We start from the raw sequence: 23,393 nt of genomic DNA on the forward strand, positions 1-23,393 counted from the left end.
CAATTTACCTATTTTTTTCTTTTTTTACTTGTGCTTTTGCTATCATATCTAAGAAACTATTACCTAATCTAAGGTCACAAAGATTTACACCTATGTTTTCTTCTAAGAGTTTTATGGATTTGGCTCTTTTATTTAGATCTTTGTTCTATTTAGAGTTAATTTTTTTTATATGTTGTGAGGTAGGGGTACAACTTCATTCTTTTTCATGTGGATACCCAAGTGTCCCAGCACCATTTGTTGAAAAGAATATCCTTGTTCCATTGAATTGTCTTGGTACCCTTGTCAAAAATCAATTGACCATAAATGTAAGTGTTTATTTCTGAACTCTCAATTCTGTTCCATTGATCTGTATGTCTTTCCTTATGTCAGTGCCAGAGTTTTGAATATTGTCGCTTTGTAGTTAGTTTTGACATCAGAAAGTGTAAGACCTCCAGCTTTGTTCTTTTTTGTTTCATGATTTTTTTTCCTATTCTGGGTCCCTTGCATTTCCATATGAATTTTAGGATCAGTTTATCAATTTTTAGAAGAAAGTCAGCTGGGACTTTCATAGGGATTGTGTTGAATCTATAAATCAGTTAGGGGAGTATTACCACGTCTTTTAGTTTATATTGCTGCTGTAACAAATTATCACAATCTTAGTGGTTTAGAACAATACAAATATATTATCTTCAGTTCTGGATGTCAATTCTAAAATGAGTCTTATGTGGCTAAAATCAAGATATCAGCAGGGCTGTATTCCTTCTGGAGAATCCAGGGGAGGATCCATTTCTTTGCCTTTTCCAACTTCTAGACATGGCCTGCATTCCTTAAGTCATGGCCCCTTCCCCCATCTTCAAATGTATTACTCCAACCTCTGCTTCCCTCATCACACCTCCTCCTGTCTTTGACTCTCTTGCCTCCCTCTTATAAGGACCCTTGTGATTACATTATACCCACACAGATAATCCAGGATAATCGCCTTAATTTTATCACATCTGCAAAATCTCTTTAGCCATGTAAAGTAACATATTCACAGGTTCTGAATATTAGAACATGAGCATTTTTGGGGGGCCATTATTCTGTCTACTATACCATCTTAATAATATTAAGTCTTTCAATCTATGAACACAGGATATCTTTTCATATATTTAGGTTCTCTTTAAGTTCTTTCAAGGATGTTTTGTACTTTTCAATGTACAAGTCTTATATTTAATTTCTTAAATTTTTTCTTAAGTACTTTATTTTTGGTGCTGTTGTAAATAGAATTATTTTCTTAATCTCGTGCTGAATTGTGCACTGCCAGTGTATAGAAATACAATTGATTTCTGTATATTGATCTTGTATCCTATAATCTTGATAAACTCAGGGTTTCTTTTTGGAGGTGATGAAAATTAGATAGTGGTGATGGTTGTGCAACTGTGAATATACTAAAACCACTGAATTTTTAAAGGGGGGTGAATTTTATGGTCTATGAGTTATGTCTTAATAAAGTCGTTATTTTAAAAACTGGGTGTATCAAATGTAAATGTCTATCAAAAATTAAAATGTGAATTGCTCTCTTCCCCCCAAATGAGCCTCCCTTTTGGATATGAGGTTGGAGTGGGGGGAGAAGGGAGAAAAGTTGGGGACTATATGTGCCTGTGCTTTGGTACATGTTCTTGTTTACTTCCAAATGGGGGCTCTAGATCACACCCCTGATCCTGGTATGTTTGGTGGAAGGACTTCTCTTCATACCTCTTTCATTGCTAGGCACAGCAAACCCATCCCTGCCTCAGGGCCTTTGCTCTTGTTCTCTGCCTGGGCCACTCTCTCCCCAAATCCTCACATGGCTGGCTCCTACTTGCCATTCAGGTCTTGGTCCTGAGAGGTCTTCCCTGCTGAACAAATCAAATCTGAAGTAGCTTCCCCAGTCCAATCATTCTCTGTCCCACCACTGTGTTTGTTCTCCTCCTGTCACTAGCTGAAATTATTGTCTTTATTAATTGCTTGCTTGCTTGCTTATATGTTTTTCCTTTGTACAATGTAAGCTCTATTAGAGCAGGGATCTAGACTGTCTTGTTCACCACTGTATCCCTTATCTTTGGGACAGGGCCTGGCACCCAGGAAATGATAACTAAATATTTGTTGAGTGAACAAGGCATATCATTAAGGAGAGCAGTTACAAATGGGTCTGACTGTTCTAGCTGGCAAATGAGGCTCTAGGGAAGTCCCTTTAAAAAAACAATTTTCGTGATATTAACTAGCAAGCAATTATATGAACTCATAAAAGATGATGTGTTTGGACTGTGTTTGTATTAACAGGCTTTAACCACATTTGCCCTAGGTTTTGGAGCTGATAAAGTTCTTAATTAGAGGAGTTAAATGATTTACAAAGCTAGCGTGAGGCAGGCAGTATCCAGTGAACAAACAAAAAAGAGTAAATGAGACCTATGCTAGATTGATTGAAAAATGGCTATACCTCATCTTGTATCTAGCTCCTTCAATCAAAAGTGGAGTCTGTATCTTTACCTCTTGCAGCTGGACTGGCCTTATCACTTGTTTTGGCCAAGAGAAAGAGGGGGAAGTGATATCATGCCACTTTTGAACCTACATCTTAAGGAAGCCTTGCATTCTTCTGCTATCTCTCTTAGAGATACAATAACCAGGGCTAGGCTGATGGAGGATGAGAGGCAAAGTACAGCTGAGGCCAGTCTAGAAAAGCCAGCTCTTCTCTGACCTGCCAGTTGATTTCACTCTATGACCACACCCAGCTGAGATCTCTGAGCCTAGTCCAGATTAGCAGAATCATCCAGCTGACCCACAGATTTGTGAGCAAATGTAAATATGTATTGCTGTATGCCATTGGAGTTTTTATGGTTGACTTTTATGCAGCAATAGATAACTAATACGGGAATCAAGGGAAGAACGAGTAATCAGGATCATGTAGTTTGAACTCAACATCTGGCAGGGTGACTGAGAGGAAGGAATAAGAGACATGTATGCAGGGCTTCCCTGGTGGCACAGTGGTTAAGTATCTGCCTGCCAATGCAGGGGACACGGGTTTGAGCCCTGGTCCGGGAAGATCCCACGTGCCGTGGAGCAACTAAACCCGTGCGCCACAACTACTGAGCCTGCGCTCTAGAGCCCGTGAGTCACAACTACTGAAGCCCGCGCGCCTAGAGCCTGTGCTCCACAACAAGAGAAGCCACCGCAATGAGAAGCAGGCGCACCGCAACAGAGTAGCCCCTGCCTGCCTCAGGTAGAGAAAGCCCCTGCGCAGCAACAAAGACCCAACACAGCCAAAAATAAATTAATAAAATAAATAAATAAAATAAAGTGATATAGATCTAATATAATTAAAGAAAAAAAAGAGACATGTATGCAGTGCTTGACCCCGGGGGTCATTGCAGGGGTTCCATAAATACTTGCTAAATGAATTGGAGCTGGGGGGGTGGGAGGGGAATGGAGTTTAGGGTTGAGCCAAAAAACAAAAAAACATAAAAAACAAAAAATAGCATAAAACCACTTTGAATTCTTAGCTCCCTGAGGACAGGAGCCATGTCTCTAATCATTGTCTTCATCCAGATCTCATAGCATGTACTGCGAACCCCACATGTATTAGTAATAAAGAACAGGGGCTCAACAAGCAATTGGCATTCTGCTCCAGGACTGGCTGGCTTCACTTGGTTTTGTAGAAAACTTTGTTATTTCTGCTTAGTTCAATGAAGGAAGAGTTCTATTAGCATTTTCTCTCAGTTTATTCCCCTATTTAGATGCCAAGTAGTTCTTATGTCTCCAGATTTCTATTTTCAGTTTGCCTATATTTGGAAAGAATCTATGCTTGTGCAGTTGGCAGTAGCAAAGTAATCTGGCAGCCAGAGGTTTCGACAGAGCCTTAGGCCACAACTTTCAAAAACTGTGCTCGCTTCAGCAGGCTGAATAACAACTTTAGAGAGATTGACATCCAGCTCTTAATTTTTGTCTGTTTGTACACTGGTTATGTCTGCTAGGTAACTAAAGAGGTGAAACCTATTTTCTAAAATCTAAAACATCAGCGGTAGAGACAGCCTTCCTAAGAGAGGCAGAAAAGATGAACTTCTTTTCCCATGACGCTGTAACTCACCTGAGTCAAAATTGGCAGCTCTTCGGACCCCTTTTCAATCAAATTCATGCTGGGGTTCCAGGCTTTTGACCTGGTTTCCTTGATTAGGACTGCGCTCCTTCACATGCCCTGACCACTCCAGACCCATCTTGTCCGGGCTGCTTAAGCTAAGGCTCTGGAGCCAGGCTGCCTGGGTTCAAGCCCAGGCAGTGAATTCTTGGTCAAACTGCTTAACCTCTGAATGCCTCAGTTTCCTGAACTGTCAAATAATGATAAGACTACTACTTGTTGTGGGGCTTTAGACGAGCTAGTCTACTCAGAGTGCCTGGCAAAGAGTAAGTACTTGTTCAGTGTTAGTGATTATGATCTGATAAATTAATGAGCTGATAACCAGTTCATGTATATATACTTTCCAGGTATAATATTTGCCTGTAGACTGGAGTTTTTTTTTTTAATTTTTTATTTGAAAATAATTTCATATTTATAGAGAAGCTGTAAGAATAAGAATAGAATATAGAATACCCATGTATCGTTACCTAGATTCACTTATTGTTAGCATATTACCCCCTTTGCTTTCTCATTCTGTCTCTGGGTGCATATGTGTGTTTTCATATACATGTGTACATAAAAAATTTTTTTCTCAACCATTTGAAAGTAAGTTGCATATGTCATGAACTTTTATGCCTAAATATTTCCAAAGAATAAAGATACTCTCTTCCATAACCACAGCGTAGTTGTCAACTTCAGCACATTTAACATTGAAATGATAATCTTATCTAATCTGCTGTCTGTTTTACAGTTTTGTCAATTGACCCAATAATGTCCTTTATAGCATATTTTTCTTCTAGTAAAGGAACCAGTCTGAGATCAAATATTGTCTTTAGTGGTTACATGTCTTTAGTCTCCCTCAATCTGGAACATTTCCATAGCTATTTTTTGTTTTTTGTGATACATTTTAATAGAATGTTCATCATTTTGAATTTGTCTAATTTTTTCCTCAGGATTATATTAAAAATGTGCATTTCTGGCTGGAATACTGCATAAGTGATGCTGTTTCCTTCTCAGGGTGTCACATCTGGAGGCACACAGTGTCCATCTTTCCCTTGGTCATATTAATTTTTATCACCCTGTCTATAGTCTAATTTCTCCACTGTATAGTTACTACTTTTTCCCTTACAACTACTAAGTGATTTGTGGGGATACACTTAAGGCCACGCAAATATGTTGATCCTCATCAGATTTTCCTGATAGTTTTAGTATTCATTGATGATTCTTAACCTGATCTATGCAAAATGATGAGTTTCCAAGTCCAGCACTCTCTCCTTATTTACCAGTCAGTGTTTGGTGTTCTGCTCCTAGGGAGGGAGAGTCCTCCCTCCTAGGTCAGTATTTGCTAATGGGTCCTGTTCCTAATGTGTATCTATTTTAGTAATTTTGTTGAGTTTATTAAATGTATATCTGTAAGTATTTTGGTCTTTCTTTCCCTCCTTCTTTCCTCCCTCCTTTTCTCCCTTCCTTTCTTCCCTTACTGATATGGATTCATGAATTTCTATTTTTCTCAATGGTTTATAATTCACTATTCTCCTTAATTGTTTTGGTGCTCAAATTGTCCCAGATATGGTCAGTGGGTTTTTGAAGTCAGTTTCTCAATTGCAAAGCTTCATAAAAGTCACAGAAGGGAGTTATTTTTTGAGTCAGAGGTAGACCTGTATCACTGAGACAGTTGTATCACTGTGGTAGCCATGAGGTTTTTCTACAGATGAGGCTAATCTTGCCCAATAATCTGAAAACTCTATACTGGGTTTGTTTTCTTTACATGCTCAAGAGGAGAGAGAACATTTGTTTATTGTACCTCCTGCCATTCCTTTGTAGTTGTTTTACAGAGACCACGACAAGCTATGGAATTCTCAAGGTTCAGGCCTGCTCTGAGATACAAGGAAAGACTGGTGCTCTTTTCACTGGGGGCTCCAAACTCTTGGGAAGGGAAATTTCCAAATTACAGCATGATTATCTCCTTTTTTTCTCTCAAGGAACATTTTACTGTAAAATTGATGCTACAACAGTAAGAAAGTACCTGGTAATGTAGTGTCAAAGCATATTTATTACTCCTGCTACTTATTATACCTCAATATTTATTTTAGGCATTAATTGTACTTTTTGATGGAATGTTTAAAGCTGTTTCTAAATCTCTATGTTAGGTAGAACTCATTTCCTACATTCCATAGGATCTACATTGAGTATTTTCTGGTCTAAAAATTACCGAAGCTATCTTTCTGTTGAAGTTTCATTAACTATGAAAATAGCTTACACTATCAGCACTTACTCTGTGCAGGACATTGATGTAAACACTGCGGTTATACTGGTCTATGAGGTAAATTATTATCTCATTTTACAGATGAAGAAACTTAAGCACAGAAAGTTCAAGTAACTTGCTCAAGATCACACAGTTAGTGGCTAAGGTAGATTCGAACCCAGTTAATATGGCTCTAAATTCTAATGTGCTAATCACTAAGCAGAGACAGGTGAAGGGGGTTGACATTTCTTGAAACTCTTGACATACCTGATATAATGAACAAATGCAACAAGCAGGCATCCCAAGTAGAAGGAGAAGAAGATGAGGAAACTGAGAAGAATGGATTTCACATAAACAGATCCTGAGGGAAGAGAAACAGCTTTGGTCAGGATGTCCTCAAGAGGAGAGAGGACCTTGTTTGGGACAGGACAGCTTCATGGGACCATCTGCATCACACTCATTCTTAAATCCTAAGATAATTCCACGCAAAGCAGCAAAGCTATTGGAGGTCACCCAGACATCGTCCATAAATGGCTGCCTTTCACAGTGATGACTTCCTCAGGGAAGCTGGGAAGGGACATCCTGTATACAACTTCATAATTGACTTCCCTTTCTTTCTGCAAAGGGGTTAACAAAATGCTTTGATTCTCTCTTCTATCTCTAAGGTAAACATTAGTTTTCTTATGATGTTTCTCTGGAAGGATGACATTACCATTGAATGACATGACTGCCCTCCTGACATAGGAATCTATGGAGAGCCACTGAATCTTAGTAACAAGACTGACCTTTAATGGAAGGAACAATGGTCACTTTAAGGTTCTTTGCACGTTGTAGATTCCAGGTCTGGTTCTCCTTTTCTGGTAAAAAAGAACAAAGCACAATGGATCAGATACTAGGTTCCTGGCCTCTGATCTGAACAGTTGTTTAAAAACTGTCCAGAATTAACTCTGGTTGCTGAATTTTCTTTTAGCAAGAACTACGTGAAAACCTTCAAACTGTCTAATACCCTTTTTGGTTAAACCTTTCAACTTGGCCTTTGTTTGGGTGCATTTTGGTAGCACTAAGTGACTCAAATGAGAATGCAGCCTCCTTTCTTGAATGAAGAAGGCTTGACCCTTCTCCTGATATCATATGGCTCAATATGCCACAGACATCTGAAGAAAACAGCTGCAAAAATAGAGAGCTACTACATTTTTTGGTCTGCATTTTTCTTTTTCTTTTTTGTTTTAAACATCTTTATTGGAGTATAATTGCTTTACAATGTTGTGTTAGTTTCTGCTGTATAACAAAGTGAATCAGCTATACGTATACATATATCCCCATATCCCCTTCCTCTTGTGCCTCCCTTCCACCCTCCCTATCCCACCCCTCTAGGTGGTCACAAAGCACCGAGCTGATCTCCCTGTGCTGTGGAGCTGATCTCCCTGTGCTGTGGAGCTGCTTCCGACTAGCTATCTATTTTACATTTGGTAGTATATATATGTCAATGCTACTCTCTCACTTCATCCCAGCTTACCCTTCCCCCTCTCCGTGTCCTCAAGTCCATTCTCTATGTCTGTGTCTTTATTCCTGTCCTGCCCCTAGGTTCATCAGAACCATTGTTTTGGTTTTTTTTATAGTCCACATATATGTGTTAGCATACAGTATTTGTTTTTCTCTTTCTGACTTACTTCACTCTGTATGACAGACTCTAGGTCCATCCACCTCATTACAAATAGCTCAGTTTCGTTCCTTTTTATGGCTGAGTAATATTCCACTGTATATGTGTGCTGCATCTTCTTTATCCATTCATCTGTTGATGGACACTTAGGTTGCTTCCATGTCCTGGCTATTGTAAATAGTGCTGCAATGAACATTGTGGTACATGTCTCTTTTTGAATTATGGTTTTCTCAGGGTATATGCCCAGTAGTGGGATTGCTGGGTCATATGGTAGTTCTATTTTTAGTTTTTTAAGGAACCTCCATACTGTTCTCCATAGTGGCTGTATCAATTTACATTCCCACCTAATGAAACTTAAAAGTTTTTGCACAGCAAAGGAAACCATAAACAAGACAAAAAGACAACACTCAGAATGGGAGAAAATATTTGCAAATGAAGCAACTGACAAAGAATTAATCTCCAAAATATACAAGCAGCTCATGCAGCTCAATATCAAAAAAACAAACAACCCAATCCAAAAATGGGCAGAAGACCTAAAAAGACATTTCTCCAAAGAAGATATACAGATTGCCAACAAACATGTGAAAGGATGCTCAACATCACTAGTCATTAGAGAAATGCAAATCAAACTGCAATGAGCTATCACCTCACATTGGTCAGAATGACCATCATCAAAAAATCTACAAACAATAAATGCTGGAGAGGGTATGGAGAAAAGGGAACCCTCTTGCACTGTTGGTTTGCATTTTTCTAGGCAGTGAGAATTTGTTTTTATCTTATATGGCCATCAAAGGACTTATAGTTTACCAAGAACATTGGACGTTGGCAAAACTCTAGAGCTATGTAATTAAGAGATTAAAGAATATATTAGAAGAAAATTCACCTAAATACTGAGGGAACGATGTTACACTCAACAGTAAACACTTTTCGTGTTGATCACATATGGCCTATCAGCTGCTGGGGGGTCTGTGTTTTCAATCAACAGCCTATTCCATTCCCGTGGTAGTTAGTGCATAGTTGCCCATAACCACTTGTACTATGCCTAAGAGCTGACATAACCCCTGCCATTGGGATAAGTTGCCCTACTTTGCTTACTTACTGTCTTGAAGGGTACAATTTTGGCAATGGGAATTGAGAACTCTGAATTTTCCTTGGGGAGATGATGACTACTGATAAATATAAGTGGCTCCATTACTGCTCGCTACCAAAATGATCTTTGAAAATGGACCTCGATCTGCTGTATAAGATCATTACTTCACAGTAGTAAATATTTGTTGAGTAAAGGGCCAACTGAGTGAACTGGGCCAACTGGGCCAACTGAGGGAGTACAAGACTTTGAAAAGATTCAGGCACTAAATGGCATTTTGTAGTAACAATAATATCTTGAGATTTATTATTTTCTTCCCTTTATTTTTTTCTCACGTATGTCTCAGACTGCCTTGCCAAGCCACTGCTGATGACCCTCACTTAGTGGGAACTAGAGATGGTTGGAAGGGGCCAGAAGGGCCCAAAATGAGCTTTTGGCTTCCTTTCCATTCCATTCTGTTAGGTTTTTCTAAGTAGACAAATACTCCTCACTGTTGCTTACCCTGGATGAAGAAAGATCCTCCACAGGCATAATCTTCAGGCTTTATCACAAACACCACATAGAACTGCTCACCTGGAAAATCCTTCTTCTGCACAAGACATAAAGATAGTGAGAAGAAGGGAGAAAGTCCATAATGGTGGGGGGCAAAAAAAAAAGAGGAAAGAGAAGAAAAGTAAAGTTCACCTCTGCTCCCTAACTCCTTAGAAAGGACTCTCACATTCCCATGATCTACTCCAGGTTATCCATAATAAAATAATTGTTATATCCAAGAAGTTATGTAAATAGACTGTTCTGATTTCAATCTGTCCGGTGCCCACTTGAGTGCTTAGAATTGTAATAGACCCCATATAAAATATATGTCAACAGTCTATGTTTAATAATTCATACTTGTATATTAAATTCTTTAATAAATTTTATTTTTTAGGGCAGTTTTAGCTTCACTATATTAAGTTTTTATTATTTTAAAATTTAATGATAAATGACTTTCCTAAAAGTCACACAGTCAGCAGTTAAATAAACAATTTAGGTTAGGGAAGCAAAGACTCAAGTCAGGAGACCTGAGTTACAGTCCTGGCTTTGACTTTTTCTAAGTGGGCTTCTCTGTGTCCCAATTTCGTATCCATGAATGAAGCATGGTTGACAAGATAATCTTTAAGGTCCAGTATATTTATACAACTCTGATTTTTTTTATTATTCCCAAATTTCTGATATTATGTTTAACCCACTGAGAAAATGGCCCAATACTGAATCATGGGTCCAAAAGAGAAGTAATAACTTATTGCCAAACATATTGAAAGTAGGAATGTACTGATATGATCTGTACTTCATTAATTTAGTGTCCGGATGATGCAAAGTCTGTGTTTCCTACTGTGGTTATTTTTTTGTCTTTTTAAATTTGGGACCACATAATGCTGATGTGCTAAGGAAAAAAAAATACTAAAAACAAGAGCAGATATTTGAGATATCGAATCTGAGACATTAAAAATAAAAGCCTGACTAACAGAAGTTTTTTGGTCTGATACCTCAATTATAATTAACCTCTCCTCATTCATGGCCTGCTATTCAATAAACAGTATCTCTTTACCTAGAGAACAGATCAAATTGCAGGTACCCCAAGTAAGTACCGCTCTAAAGCCAGGGAGAGAATCTCTTTGAAAATATGCTGACATGATGTCTGTACATTTTTGCTATAAAATTACCATTGAAATAATAATTTAATTATAATACCAAAAGGGCAAACTTCTGCACAAATGTGGTTCATATTCCTTTGAATCTATCCATTCTGTCCAGAGTTGAAGTTATTTTTTGGTTACAATATGTTTTTTTTCAATTGAAGGATAGTTGATTTAAAATATTGTTTTAGTAGCATATATTTAGTTGTTTTAAATGGATCAGATAAACTTTACCCTAAACCGGCATCCCCCATTGGGTAGATTGGAATCTTTTGCCCTTAATTCTCTAAGCAATCTGTCAGACACATGTCCCACTGCATCACAGGTTCCCAAGATTCCCCAAGGGAAATGGAGCACCTGGCAGAGTAGCAGTGTCTACTATCACCAAGGCTTTGATTTCAGGTGTAGCAATCTTTGTTTTAAAATCAATCAGAAAGGAAAGAGATTCAAGGCACACAGTGAGCGGTAATCCCTTAGGTTTTTCTAAGTCCAGCAGGTAACCTGACTGGTCCAGTAGGTAATCTGATTATAAACTGTGCATTGTCATTGACAGTAACAACCACAGAAGCGATGTCTCACCTGTAGTGTGATGGCAGCTTTCTTGGTCATGGACTGATAGACACCATTAAATTCTACATTGTGGTCAAGATCATACACTGGGCACTGTAACATGCATGAGGGATAAAAAAGGAAAGCATCACTAATGTCATAGTATACATACCACATATGCCACCTGGATCACAGGGGAGGGGGTCCCTACTGAGCCAGAAACCATGAAGAGTTTTCCCCCAGAACAGTCATGAAATAGTCCTCCTAAAACTTGGTGCCTTGTCCTCTGAAGTCAAGGACACTTCATATCAAAGAGAACTGAAAAGATCATCTTAAAGTATATCACACCTTTCTCATTTTTTATTAACACCATATGAGACAGAAAGGGCCTAATGACACAATAAAAATTAAAAAAAAATAGAACAAACAGGTTTCTGTTTTTCTTGTGCAGCCCACAAGTTGGTCTTCCTTGTTCTCTGTCATGATCCTCCCTCCCTCCCTTCCTTCCTTTGTTTATTTTGGTGAGGAGTCAACTGCTCTCTGTCTCCCCAGATCAATGTCTACAGACACAGACTGTCCACTTGTGTGCACAAGATACTGTTTTTATTATTTAGCAGTTTTGTCAGGAATATGTAGTACGAGGATGACATGGTGCTCACCCTTCTCTCTCATTTATCCTGGGACAATATGGTACTCCATATTGGAAGGTTGACAGGTTATGAAGACTCACCATGATATTCTGGACTGAGACAACAGAGCATGGATAAGCCATTTCAGACACAACTTTAATGATAACTGAGTCCACATCTTCAGGAAATTTGTATAGAAAATACTAAGAATAAAAAAAAAGGACAGGATTTGTTAAGAAATGTTTACGATCAAAAACTCAAGCTATTTTCCCATGAACAAGGTGGTTTCCTCAAATATTAAGCACAAAGTTCAGATGTGAATCTCAGTAAGCCTCCAGTAATTCAGTCAGCCATTCATCTCTTGCATATTGAGCAAATGCTCTGTGCAGGGCTCAGGCACTAGGAACACAGCAGTGAACAAGAGAAAGGAGACATTTCATACAATATTGCCATATTTTTTTATGGTTTTTCCTTCTCATCTAAACTTTGCTACTCTTCATTCCAATTTTGACTTAAGAAGATGCCCCCAACCCTTTGAATTAGAGATATGTGAAATGTGACAGGAGAGGTTTGAGGTTTGCCTCTGTGCGGTCATTTTGAAATATGAAGCTCCTCCTTGAAAAGCAGATAAGCCTGTTCTTCAAGAATCTTAACCACCTTCCCATAGGCAAGAATTAGCACTAGACCCACCCTTCCCTTAGACTTTGTTGCCAAAGAATCTATTTCCTGGCTGGAATCCAGTGAGATGACATTTAGATTCAAAGACCAAGCCCTACATCTAGCCTCCTGAAATATGTTCACAATTTTGGGCAGAAGTATTTCTCAAATATCAGAATAAGGAAACATTTATGATAGACAAAAGTTACACTATTTACCTACTAATCCACTGGAAAAATTTATTAACTCTAAGCCTTAAACATGTTGCTAATAATGAAGAAAGGGGACTTCTGCCCAGTAGTTATAAATATAGAAACTGGTTGAGAAGCTTGACATGAAATACATGATTAAAATTTTGAGGAAAACAAACAAAGCAAACCCCTATCCTAGGGCTTTAGTAAATCTATCACTTTAAAGGAGAAGCAAAACCCGTTAAAACTTCATTTTGCATTCCAACATCCTCTTTATTAACCTTATTCTGAGAACCAGAGCAATAAAAATAGAACTTTTTCAACAATCCAAAGCCTTCTGATGGGGAAAAAAATCATCTCAAGATTAAAGAGTGTCATTAACGCTACTTTTTGGAGGTCTGTTCATGCCTTGTAACAGATGGCAACACTCTTAAGAACCCACTTCATTTTTGTGCTTTGATTTTGGAGCTTGATTCAAATACATATAATACAGGGCTCTTCCAAAGGTGAATACTCTGGAATTCCCAAGAGGCGTTCTTGGTTCTTAGGGGAACCATACTTTGTAACTCAAAAGCATTATTATGGTTACTATTAGCAGTAATGAGCATCACATATATGCCTGTATATTCTAGGAGTTGGTTTTGTTCAAGCTGTAGGCATCTACCGAAGCCTTATCTGTATACCAAGGTATTACTAATCGTTTTTTACCTTTAAATTACCATAAAGCCCAAATAAATAAACCCCTTGCCTTGATAATCTACTTTTACCAGAAAGAAGCAAGTGACAAGGATCCAAAGCAATGCCTAGAATTTAGGCTAAAAATCACCATCTTGTGTCCTGATTATCTATCCAGTTTCTGTAACCTGCTTCTATCTGCAGGAATAGAGGCAGACAGTGGTGAATCAGGTTGTCTGAGTATGTGCAATAGTTTGGGTGGACTTACAGGAACAGAAAATTTTTCCTACAGTTGAAGAGGTTATAAAATATAGGCCAAAATGGGAACAGTTACGAGTAAAGTAAGGCCTTCAGAGATGTCAAAGAATTTCTATTTTGTTTCATGCGTTTGTTTTAAGTATATTTTACTCTAGTTTGTGATTTATATACAAATTATTTGGGCTTTAGTGTTTAATACTTCTTTAAAATAGAAAGAAGCTGTAATATATAATCATCACTGATTTTCAGTCTACAAAGTACATCACGACATTCAGTCTATCATATTTATTATAGCTTTCCACAGGACTATTAGACTGTACTCTTTCTGCAGTTGGGGTACAAGTTTTCCCCTCCCTTTCTATATAGATATCTCCCATTGCACCTAGCAACTAGTGCTTTCAAATATTTCATGAATTAAGTGGCTAATACTCTGAGGGCGATGGATCGTGGGACTGTAGTCCTCTTCTGTCAGTGGGTGGCAGCATATATGCACTGTGGAGGCTTTCACTGATGGGAAATTTAACTCTTCAAGGTGTGCTGGAGTTGGCTCTTGCAGGTCTGGGGAGCTGATTGTGCACATCGATTCCAAACTCTGTGTTCAATGATGTCACACTGGCAGCTTGAAATCCGCCAGAGTGGAGGTATTTATACTGCAGAAACGGGCAAACGCTACAAAACAGGGCTTTCACTCTAAGAACCAGTTGTTAAATATCCACCAGCTCACAAGTGGTTGTAACAGATTTACAACGTTATCCATATAATATGTTAATCCCAGTTTTAGTACAGTTTATCCAAGGCCATTTTTGACAAAGTTGCATTACAGCCTACAGAAGACTTATAATAAATATCAGGACATTAAATAAATCTGTTTTAAACTTGCTATTGCATAAACTTCACTCTTTCAGAAGCTATGAAAGGAAAAAGGAAGGTAGCTAGAAGTGTCACCAGAAAAGCAGCCTGAGTCAATCAAAGTTTTCATCTATTTAGTCTGTTTATGATTATGGCCTAATGGAGAGCACACCACAAATATCTAATTCTTCTAATAATTTTTGTCAGCATTCCTGTTCTTTCTTAATGACAGGAGAAACTAATTAATTTTACCCATAACACTGTAGAAATTAAAATCTGTCTCATTTTTATTGTACTTTCAGATAAATTGATTATTTTTGTATCTGTTTAGTGGTGGTCTTCCACTCTTTGTCTCCCCACCCCCAACCCTGATTATAAGGTCCATGAGGGCAGAAGTTGCACCTGTCTCTTCTTCATCATTCTATTCCTGGCGCCTAGTACAGTCTAACACTGTACTTGGTACATAGTAGGCCCACAATTTTATGAATGAAGGTTGAGCCAAGGAACATCTGCAAATACTTCATGCCTCCCATTTTACACCAATTCAAGTGATAAGGTTAAAGGTATGTCTAAAATCCCAGTTACATGAACAACATTCCAAAAGTACAAATATAGCTCATGTTGTGAAAGATCAAGGGCAACATCACATGCTAACTCTACCTGTTGCCATGGTTTCTTTGGGTAACACCAACAGGAAGAATCATGATAACCCTGAAGCCCTTAACTTACCTGGGGTTGAGAGGGACTGGCAGTGAAGTGAAAGGCAACATTTGTCCTGAGAAATATAAGGGGGAGAGGGAGAAGTGGGAAAAGTGAAAGAAAAGCATAAGTTAGCAAGCAAAAATTACTTATTAAAAAAAATCTTAAACTAGATGCAAGGAAAACCCAACCCTTTGAGAAAGGAGTTCTGGGCCCATAAAAGTGACAAAGTACGCTGCATGGGAACTTGCTGGTTTCAACTCTCAAGAATGATCAAATTGGGGAAGGGATCAATTTTATGTCTTTGTAAACCCATGAAGTCATACCTATACAAGTAAGTACTTTGTTGACTTTTATAGACACATTTGTCTTTGGATTCTCTTAAGATTTTACAATCAAGTACAGGGTTTAGGTATCAGAAGTGGTCTGAAAGAGGAAAAGAAGGTTTGAGGTTCATTTGCATAATTCAGATAGCACTTCAAAATTTTGATGTGTCCATGGCAAAAGATCACTTTTTAAAAATTCTGGTGGATAGATAATCACCATGGGAGGGTCTCTAGGGATAGGAGCATACTCTTCCTGCCCCCAAGCACCCCCAGTTGTCTACATTTCCCTCCAAGGTTGTGTCCTCTTTGGGTTAGGCATTGCCTTCTAAGACCCTTCTTAAAATGCACATACCACCAAAAGAATATAATGAAGTTATTTTCTCTCCAATTATTAATTTGCTGTGAATTATTTTATTAGATATTTTATTAGATATTTTCATTCTTCTGTGAAAGACAGAAATGATCCAGTACTGAGGAAAGGAGAGTGTGAGGAGCATATGGGAACCATACATCTGTAGCGTAGAGCGCTATTGGAAGGAACATATGTGAACAGTTCAAGAGGCTGGAAAACAAAGAGAAATTTGGTCTTCTCTGTAGTCATGAGAGGGCTGTTTGGGGCTTTTGTTCTTTCTGGTTCTTGCCTCATTTTTAGTTGTGAAGATCACTCACACATGCCCACTGCACTCTCAATGCCTGCGTCTGGGGAATGTCATGATCCCAACTGTCCAATGTGACCTGCACTTCTGGGAACCTGAACCTGAACTTCTTCTGGGGTCCTTCCCCAGCTTTATCCCCCAGTGCTAAGGAGTCTTTCTCTCCACTGCTAATTTTCCTTTTATAAAAATTAAATAGTTTAAAATTTTTATTAAAGATTCCTTTAGAAAGGGCATGTCAGGACATTTAAGCATGAAGTTTATAATTGGAGGTGTTGTTTAGAAGTCATAAAATTTGAGCACTATTTCTAAAGGTAATGACGAACAATTCAGGCTGTCAGCAGAGGAGGCTCAGAATTTAGCAATGGATACAATTTGTATATATTCACTCTCAATAGAAATCATCATCAGAGTCAAGGATTGGTTCTGCTGACATATGGTTAATAACTCGTGATCTTAAGTCACCTAAAGAAGCCAAAGTCAGTGTCAAATCCAGTTGTGTGTGTGCTCCTGAGATTCCACAGCCAGAGTCTGGACTGGCGGTGCTGTGTGTGGCTCTCAGCGTGTGGGGAGTGTCATCTGCTGTTACCAGGGCAACAGGGGGCCCTCAATTCTGTTTGTTGCCAGGTCAGGGGAACGAAGAGGAGAGTGATTTTCTTGGCTGGCAACAGACAGTGTAAGATTTCCAGAAGCAAACAGTTTTCTTTGGCCAGTAATTTGTTTTTAAATTCTCCCCTGTCATTTGAATTCCAGTTATAACATTGAATGTGTGGACATTGATAGGAATTTTGTTTTTTTTTTCTTGTTCTTTATGTTTGCTTTACTAGTACAACACATACAAACTTTGAAAACACTTTATTTTCTTTAAGACTATCACATTTAAGTCTTCTCTTTCTCATGGAGTCAACAGTGTGTGCAAAATAAACATGGTGCCTGTTGCAGATGAAAGGTTCTGTTTCCTTCCCCATGGGCCTCAGTGGAGGTGAGGAAGGTTTATTTTATCAGGTGTCATTAAGCAACAGAACAAATCTAATTGAGACACATGTACACCTTTAGTTTTAGAGAAGGAAGTACACAATTTTTGACTTATTTGAAAAAATTAAACACAGGAAACAAAAGTTTATTCAATAAATAAGAAAACCCAAAAGCTAATTTTGTTTCCTCATTTTGGCTAGTTTGAGGGAGAGGGAAAGAGAAAAGGAACAGAGGAGTGAAGAGAGATGGGTGTGCAGGGAAGGGAGACAGGAGAAGAGGGAGGAAAGGGCCCATGGGGAAGGGAGAGAGAAGGGGGAGAAATATCTACAGGAGAGTAATAAAACAGAAGGAAAAGGAAGGGGGGATGGGAAGAAAGGGTAAGTGGAAAGACAGGCAGAGACAGAAACTAAGTCATTTTTGAGGTGAGTACAGAGAGGACTGTGAGATTCAGGGCATGATATTCATCTTCTGACAGCAAGCCCCTAGCACAGAGCACGGTGAGCATTCAAAACCCTCACTATATCGAAGGAAATTACACTGGTTATTCACTTGGACTATGGACTTCAGAGTATCATTTCCTGTTATCTCCTTACTGCCATCTGTCATGAACTGCCTTTGCTTATCCCAAATCTTTCCCTAACCCTCCATCATCTGTAACCCTCCACCTCAAGGCTCTGGTTGAAGTATAAACTCTCCATGCATGTGCTAAATCCTGTCTTTTCTTCCCTCCTCTGGGACGTTGCTTCTACAAAAATCCAACTCTCCTATAAATTCTATCTGCCTTTCTACTCCTTGGTTTATAAATATACTCTAGTCTCAACCATTTTCAAAATAAATAACAAACAAAAGCACCCCCCAAAATTGCCCTCTCTTCCCCAAATTTCTCTCCTTTGATGTCATTCTGTATCCTCCTTCTCCTTCACAACCAGCCTCTTCAAAGAGTGCTCTGCTCCCATCCCTCATTCATTCTTTCCTCTCCCCACTGCTGTCAGGATTCTTTTTCCAGCATCTCCCTGAGGTTGCCCGTCACCTCCTTGTAGCTAAATCCAGTGACTTAGTCCCTAACTTTCTTTACCTGCCTGTGACAGCTGACACTGACAGCCACTTCCTCTGTCTTAGAACTTCCTCCTGTGGGCTCTGTGACCCCTGCTTTCCTGGGTTTTCTTCCACACATCTGACTATGCCGACTCAGCTTCTTCTGAGAGCTCCTATTTCTCAGACCATCCCTTATATGAGAAGGTGACCCACAGTCCTGTTCTTGATCTCCTCGTTTCCCTTAGCCACATACATCTTCATTCATATATGTATAATTATATATATTATAATTGCCATAAAATCCATATATATAAATATTCAGTTGCCACCAAAACCACAACAATGCTAGTGAATCACAAGTTTCCATGTCCAGCCCAGGGCTATCTCCTGAGCTCCAGTCACAGAAGAGTGTTTCTCTGCTGGGCTTCTGCACTTCACCGGCCCTCAAGCATCTCAAACAACATATGATCAAAATGGAATGTACTCCCCTTTCCCTGACCCTGACCTGCCACGTCTGTTGATAAGCCTCACCGAATTCTGACATCATTGTTGGAGTTGTCTTGGATTCCGTTTTTATCCCTTCCACAGCTGACTGCTCACCGTCTTACTGATTCTAGTGTAACCTGGATGCACCTGCTCCCACCTGAAGCACTGTCTTTGCTCAGTAGAGCATCCAATAAGAAAAAAAAAAAACAAAACTGAAAAACAATGTAAATCATTACTGTACTCTACCCCAAAATACCAAAGGGCCATTACATAGGATGACATATAGCAAAATGGTCTAAAAGCCTCTTTACTCATCCATTTCCTCAAAAATCTATTAACTTTTCACAGCATAGTAGCTGAGCTATCGCACTCAGAACTCTCTCTCAAAACAAAGACTCAAGATCCCTACTTAGAAGGCTAGAGGAGGGTTGAAGGCTTTAAGTACTCATGTAAGACTATATTTTTGATTCTGCCACATGTATTTTTGAATCTGTGAATTATCCCCATGTGTATTACTTGACTCTTTTTCTCCCTTACAACTTTGTTGCTGCCATGATATGTTCAGGTCCTAATAATTTTTTAATTCTTCTCTGTTCAAACTTTTTATTTGTCTGCGTGCCTCTACCCTCTTCTCTCCAGTTCATCTTCTACACGACTACTAAAGTTATCTCAAAAATCAGACCTGTTCAGGATATTCTGTTGCTTAAAATCTTTTAGTGGCTCCCATAACCTTAAAGATGAAGTCTAAACTGCCTGGTGCAGCAAAAATATCTCAAAGATCAAGGACTGGGTACTGCCTGTTTCTCCCCTTACCTCCTGTAACTCCACCTCAGGCACCGTATGGACCAGCCTTCCTGAAGCTTCTACTCAGTGGCCTGTCTGTCGCTCAGCCCTCTCTCCTGAGCATCGTGCTGTATAAGTTCAGCACTCTGCCAGGCACTGCACTTCAAGTTCAACATGTCCCAAAGTGAACTTACCATCTTTTCCTTCCCTCCTCAAAATTCTCATTTTCTCTTAGGGGCACCACCATCTACAAGTTAGATGGTCATGCTAGACTCTCCCATTTCCCTTACCCTGAATATCCAATCACGTTTTGTCAACTTCACCTCTAAATTCTTCAGTTCATTTCATTATTTATCTTGACCACGGCATCAGCCTTCTAATTTCTCTGCATCCAGTCTAGTCCCGCTCAAATCCATTATCCATACAAATATCACAACATAGACAACTGTCTAAATTTCTTTCTTTTTCTTTTTAAACTATCTATCTGTCATGCATTTTCCATTCTTGGGAATATCTTTTTTTTTTTTTTTGGCCGAGCCACATGGCTTGTGAGATCGAACCCAGGCCCACGGCAGTGAAAGCATGGAGTCCTAATCACTGGACCACCAGAGAATTCCCAACAGCCCTTCCAAGCGCCTCCCACCCCAGGATCAGGTGCCTGCCTGTTCCTGCAGCCTCCTGCTCGTCCCTATCTGCAACTTCACACTCTGCAGCACTGAGCGCCAGGGCAATGGGGTCTGGGAAAAGGAGTAGGGGCAAAGCTGGTGTATGTGCATGTGTGGAGGCAGGCTGGGGAGAGTTAAGACGGCAAGGAGTAATGCTTTAAGGCAGAAGTTAATTTTTTAAGCTGGATTTAAATAAATAAATGCTTCATGGACTTGAGAAACATACTTAGGGCAACAAAAATTAGGAGGACAGTGTTAAACAGAAAGTAGAAATAGCATGGTATAGTGGGAACAGCTCAGAACTGCAAGTCAGAGGTCGAATCTAATTTTGATTTTGTCCTTTCCTGGCTGTGTGAGTTTGGACAAATCACTTAACCTCTCTGGGCATCAGTTTGCTCATCTGTAAAAATGAAATGAGTGGATTCAATTCCCAAAGGTCCTTCTAAAAATTTATGATTCTAGAAAAAAAAAACAACACTTGTAGTCTGCCACTGAAAAACATACAACAGAAACTGCAATGTTGGGAAATTTGAGTTAGTTCTTCAGTGTTTCTCTCAATACCTGAGTTCAGATCTCCCCACACTCCTCAGCTCTTGCCTGTTACCATCACCCTCTGGATTTCTGAGTTTCCAGTAAGGCTGGTGTGGGACAATCCAGAGCCAGGGAGGAAGAGACACATATATCTCAGTTACCATCTCTTCTCGGGCTTATCTTATTCGCATAAAACCCCTGGTAACTGTGGGCATTTTGAAATGCTCTGCATGTCTGGTTGCCGAGGTCAGGTCACATTGTGAGAGGCGGAAACAGAAAACAATATGAGGGAATAGACTTGTAGTTTCACCACATGCGTATCATTCAATAACCCTCTCACAGAGTTGTGACCTTATGGCTTCAATTTCACAGAATTCAGTTCTCCAAAGGGTCTAATTAGCCTCACAGATACCAGCCCTAGAATTCAAGTACACTACTACCAGGTGACAGCGACAGGTCAGACACACAGAGACCAATTAGTAAATGCAGGGGTTCTCCAAAGTTCAAAATGCACTCTGTTCGGGTAATGTGCTGCCACCTCCTTCAAATTATGAGCACGAATTCCCATACTGTTTAATATCACAAATAAATTTAGTTATTAAAACAATTAAACACAAGCACCACATTTAGAAATTGCTTAAAGGTAGTTGTTCTCAACTCTGCTGCACATTAGAATCACTTGGAGAACCTTAAAAATATATATACTATAATGCTCAAACCTCCCTCCTAGAGACTCATATAATTGATCTTTTTCTGCCTTTTTTGGGGGGGTGGTTCTTTGCTCTTGAAATTATCACATCACTTTTTTCTACACCAAAATTAACGGAGGGACTTGGAAAAAAATGCTGTAACTACTTCACCATCCTTCTGACCATTCATTAATCTATCTGTCCATCTGTATCTATGGGTATACACTGTCAAGGGGTGTAGAGAGGACCAAGATAAATATTTGATTCATATCAGCAACTCCACTGGCTACAGACTTCAGAATAAACTGCCTTAGAAAATTTAAGGAGAGCTTTATAATAGAGCAGAACATTATGACCAGAAAAATAAGCTGCAAAAAAGTAGTATGTAAATATTCTAAAATATTCTTATTTTTAAAAAATTAATCTTTTTATTGAAGTGTAACAAACATATAGATAACAAGTCATAAGTATATATCTGAAAGAATTCTCACTAAGTAAACATAGCCATGTACTTCTTTCCTCCCTGACGGTACCACTGTCCTAACTTCTAATATTACAGAATAGTTTCACCTGTTTTTAAACTTTATATAAATGGAATCAAACAGTGTGTATTCCTTTTGTCTGGCTTCTTTTGCTCAACATTTTGTTTGTGAGATTTATTCATGTTGTTAGGTACAAAAATAGTTTGTTTTTATTGTTGTCTGATATTCCTCGAATGAACAGCACAATTATGTATCTAGGAGATGGGTATATAACTAGGAGTGGAACTGCATTGTCAGTCCTTTCAAAGTATAGCAGTTTGGTAGGTGCAGTGGAATCTCATTATGGTTTTAATTTGCATTTCTGACAGCTGATGAGGTTATGTTTTTGGACCATTTGTATAGTTTCTTTGGTGAAGTGTCTGTTTAAGTCTCTTGCCTATTTTTTTTCCAATGAGCTTGCCTGTCTTTTTTATTTTTTAGAAAACAATTATAAAAATAATACTAGTCATTTTAAATAGTTGACCTGTGGTTTGGTTGATTTTGTCCATTGTTAATTTGTTCTCTATTTCATTGTTTTGTGCTCTTATTTTAGTACTTACTTACACTTTCTTTGAATTTTATTTTCAGTTCTTTTTCTAACTTCTTAGAATGGGTACTTAACACAATGATTTTCAGCCATTTGTCTTTTCTGACATATACATTTGAAGCTATACATTTTCCTGTAAGCAGTGCTTTAGTTGCATCCCAGAAGTTTGGATATGTATATTTTCTAAAGCTTAGGCATTCTATCATTTTGAGATGCAGTTTTCAAAATACATTAATTAGCTCAAGTTTGTTAATCATGTTGATCTGCTCTTTTATAGCAGGTGTTGGCAAATTTTTTCTAAAAGGGCCAGATAGTAAATATTTTAGGCTTGCAGGCCATAATTTCTCTGTCCCAACTACTCAACTATGCCATTGTAGTATGAAAGCAGCCAGAGACAATATGTAAATGAATGGGTAGGGCTATGTTCCAATAAAACTTTATTTACAAAAACCATTGGCTAGTATGTGGGCCATGGTTTGCCAATATTTGTTCTAGGTACTGCATACCGCTATCCTTCACTTTTTGAAAATTCGCTTTATGCCAACTTGCTACCTTAGTATCTGTTTTCACTAATTGAAAGAAATCTGAAGATTTTTGCTTTTATGAAAAAAGATGAAATGCGAAAACAGTGCTCAGCGTTTGTTTTGCAGTGTGCGCCCTGAGCGGTGAGAGCGGCACCGCCACTGCCTTCCCTGGAACTACACTCAGCATCTCAGCATCAAGCCACCATAGCTGGGAATTGTGTCTGGGAACCTCTGTGCTTTATCTCAATTTATTCTTTGCATCTGTTAGCAAGATGTGTCCTAAGGTAATTGCTTCTTTGCTTAATATCATTTGGCTTATAAAAGGTTTCACAGGAACACTCTACTTTCACATAGTGGGGGAACCCTGTACATACATTT

The 23,393-nt window shown here is 38.8% G+C and overlaps 1 protein-coding gene across 4 annotated transcripts in view; it reads right to left on the bottom strand.

The window, feature by feature from the left end:
• The window catches only part of SIDT1 (SID1 transmembrane family member 1), a 92,998-nt gene that overhangs the window by 41,611 nt on the left and 27,994 nt on the right, over positions 1 to 23,393 (bottom strand). For 3 of the 4 annotated variants that reach the window (XM_057546052.1, XM_057546050.1, XM_057546051.1), the window contains exons 4-9: positions 15,311 to 15,356; positions 12,053 to 12,154; positions 11,353 to 11,436; positions 9,602 to 9,689; positions 7,139 to 7,210; positions 6,621 to 6,714 (exon numbers count right to left, since the gene is read on the bottom strand). In XM_057546052.1, the coding sequence (XP_057402035.1) occupies positions 6,621 to 6,714; positions 7,139 to 7,210; positions 9,602 to 9,689; positions 11,353 to 11,436; positions 12,053 to 12,154; positions 15,311 to 15,356 (486 nt within the window). Of the gene's footprint in view, positions 1 to 6,620; positions 6,715 to 7,138; positions 7,211 to 9,601; positions 9,753 to 11,352; positions 11,437 to 12,051; positions 12,155 to 15,310; positions 15,357 to 23,393 lie in introns of those variants that run through there. The other variant, XM_057546053.1, reaches the window with a different exon arrangement.

This window comes from Balaenoptera acutorostrata, chromosome 4, assembly GCF_949987535.1.
Source record: "Balaenoptera acutorostrata chromosome 4, mBalAcu1.1, whole genome shotgun sequence".
In the NCBI taxonomy this organism is placed as follows: Eukaryota; Metazoa; Chordata; class Mammalia; order Artiodactyla; family Balaenopteridae; genus Balaenoptera; species Balaenoptera acutorostrata.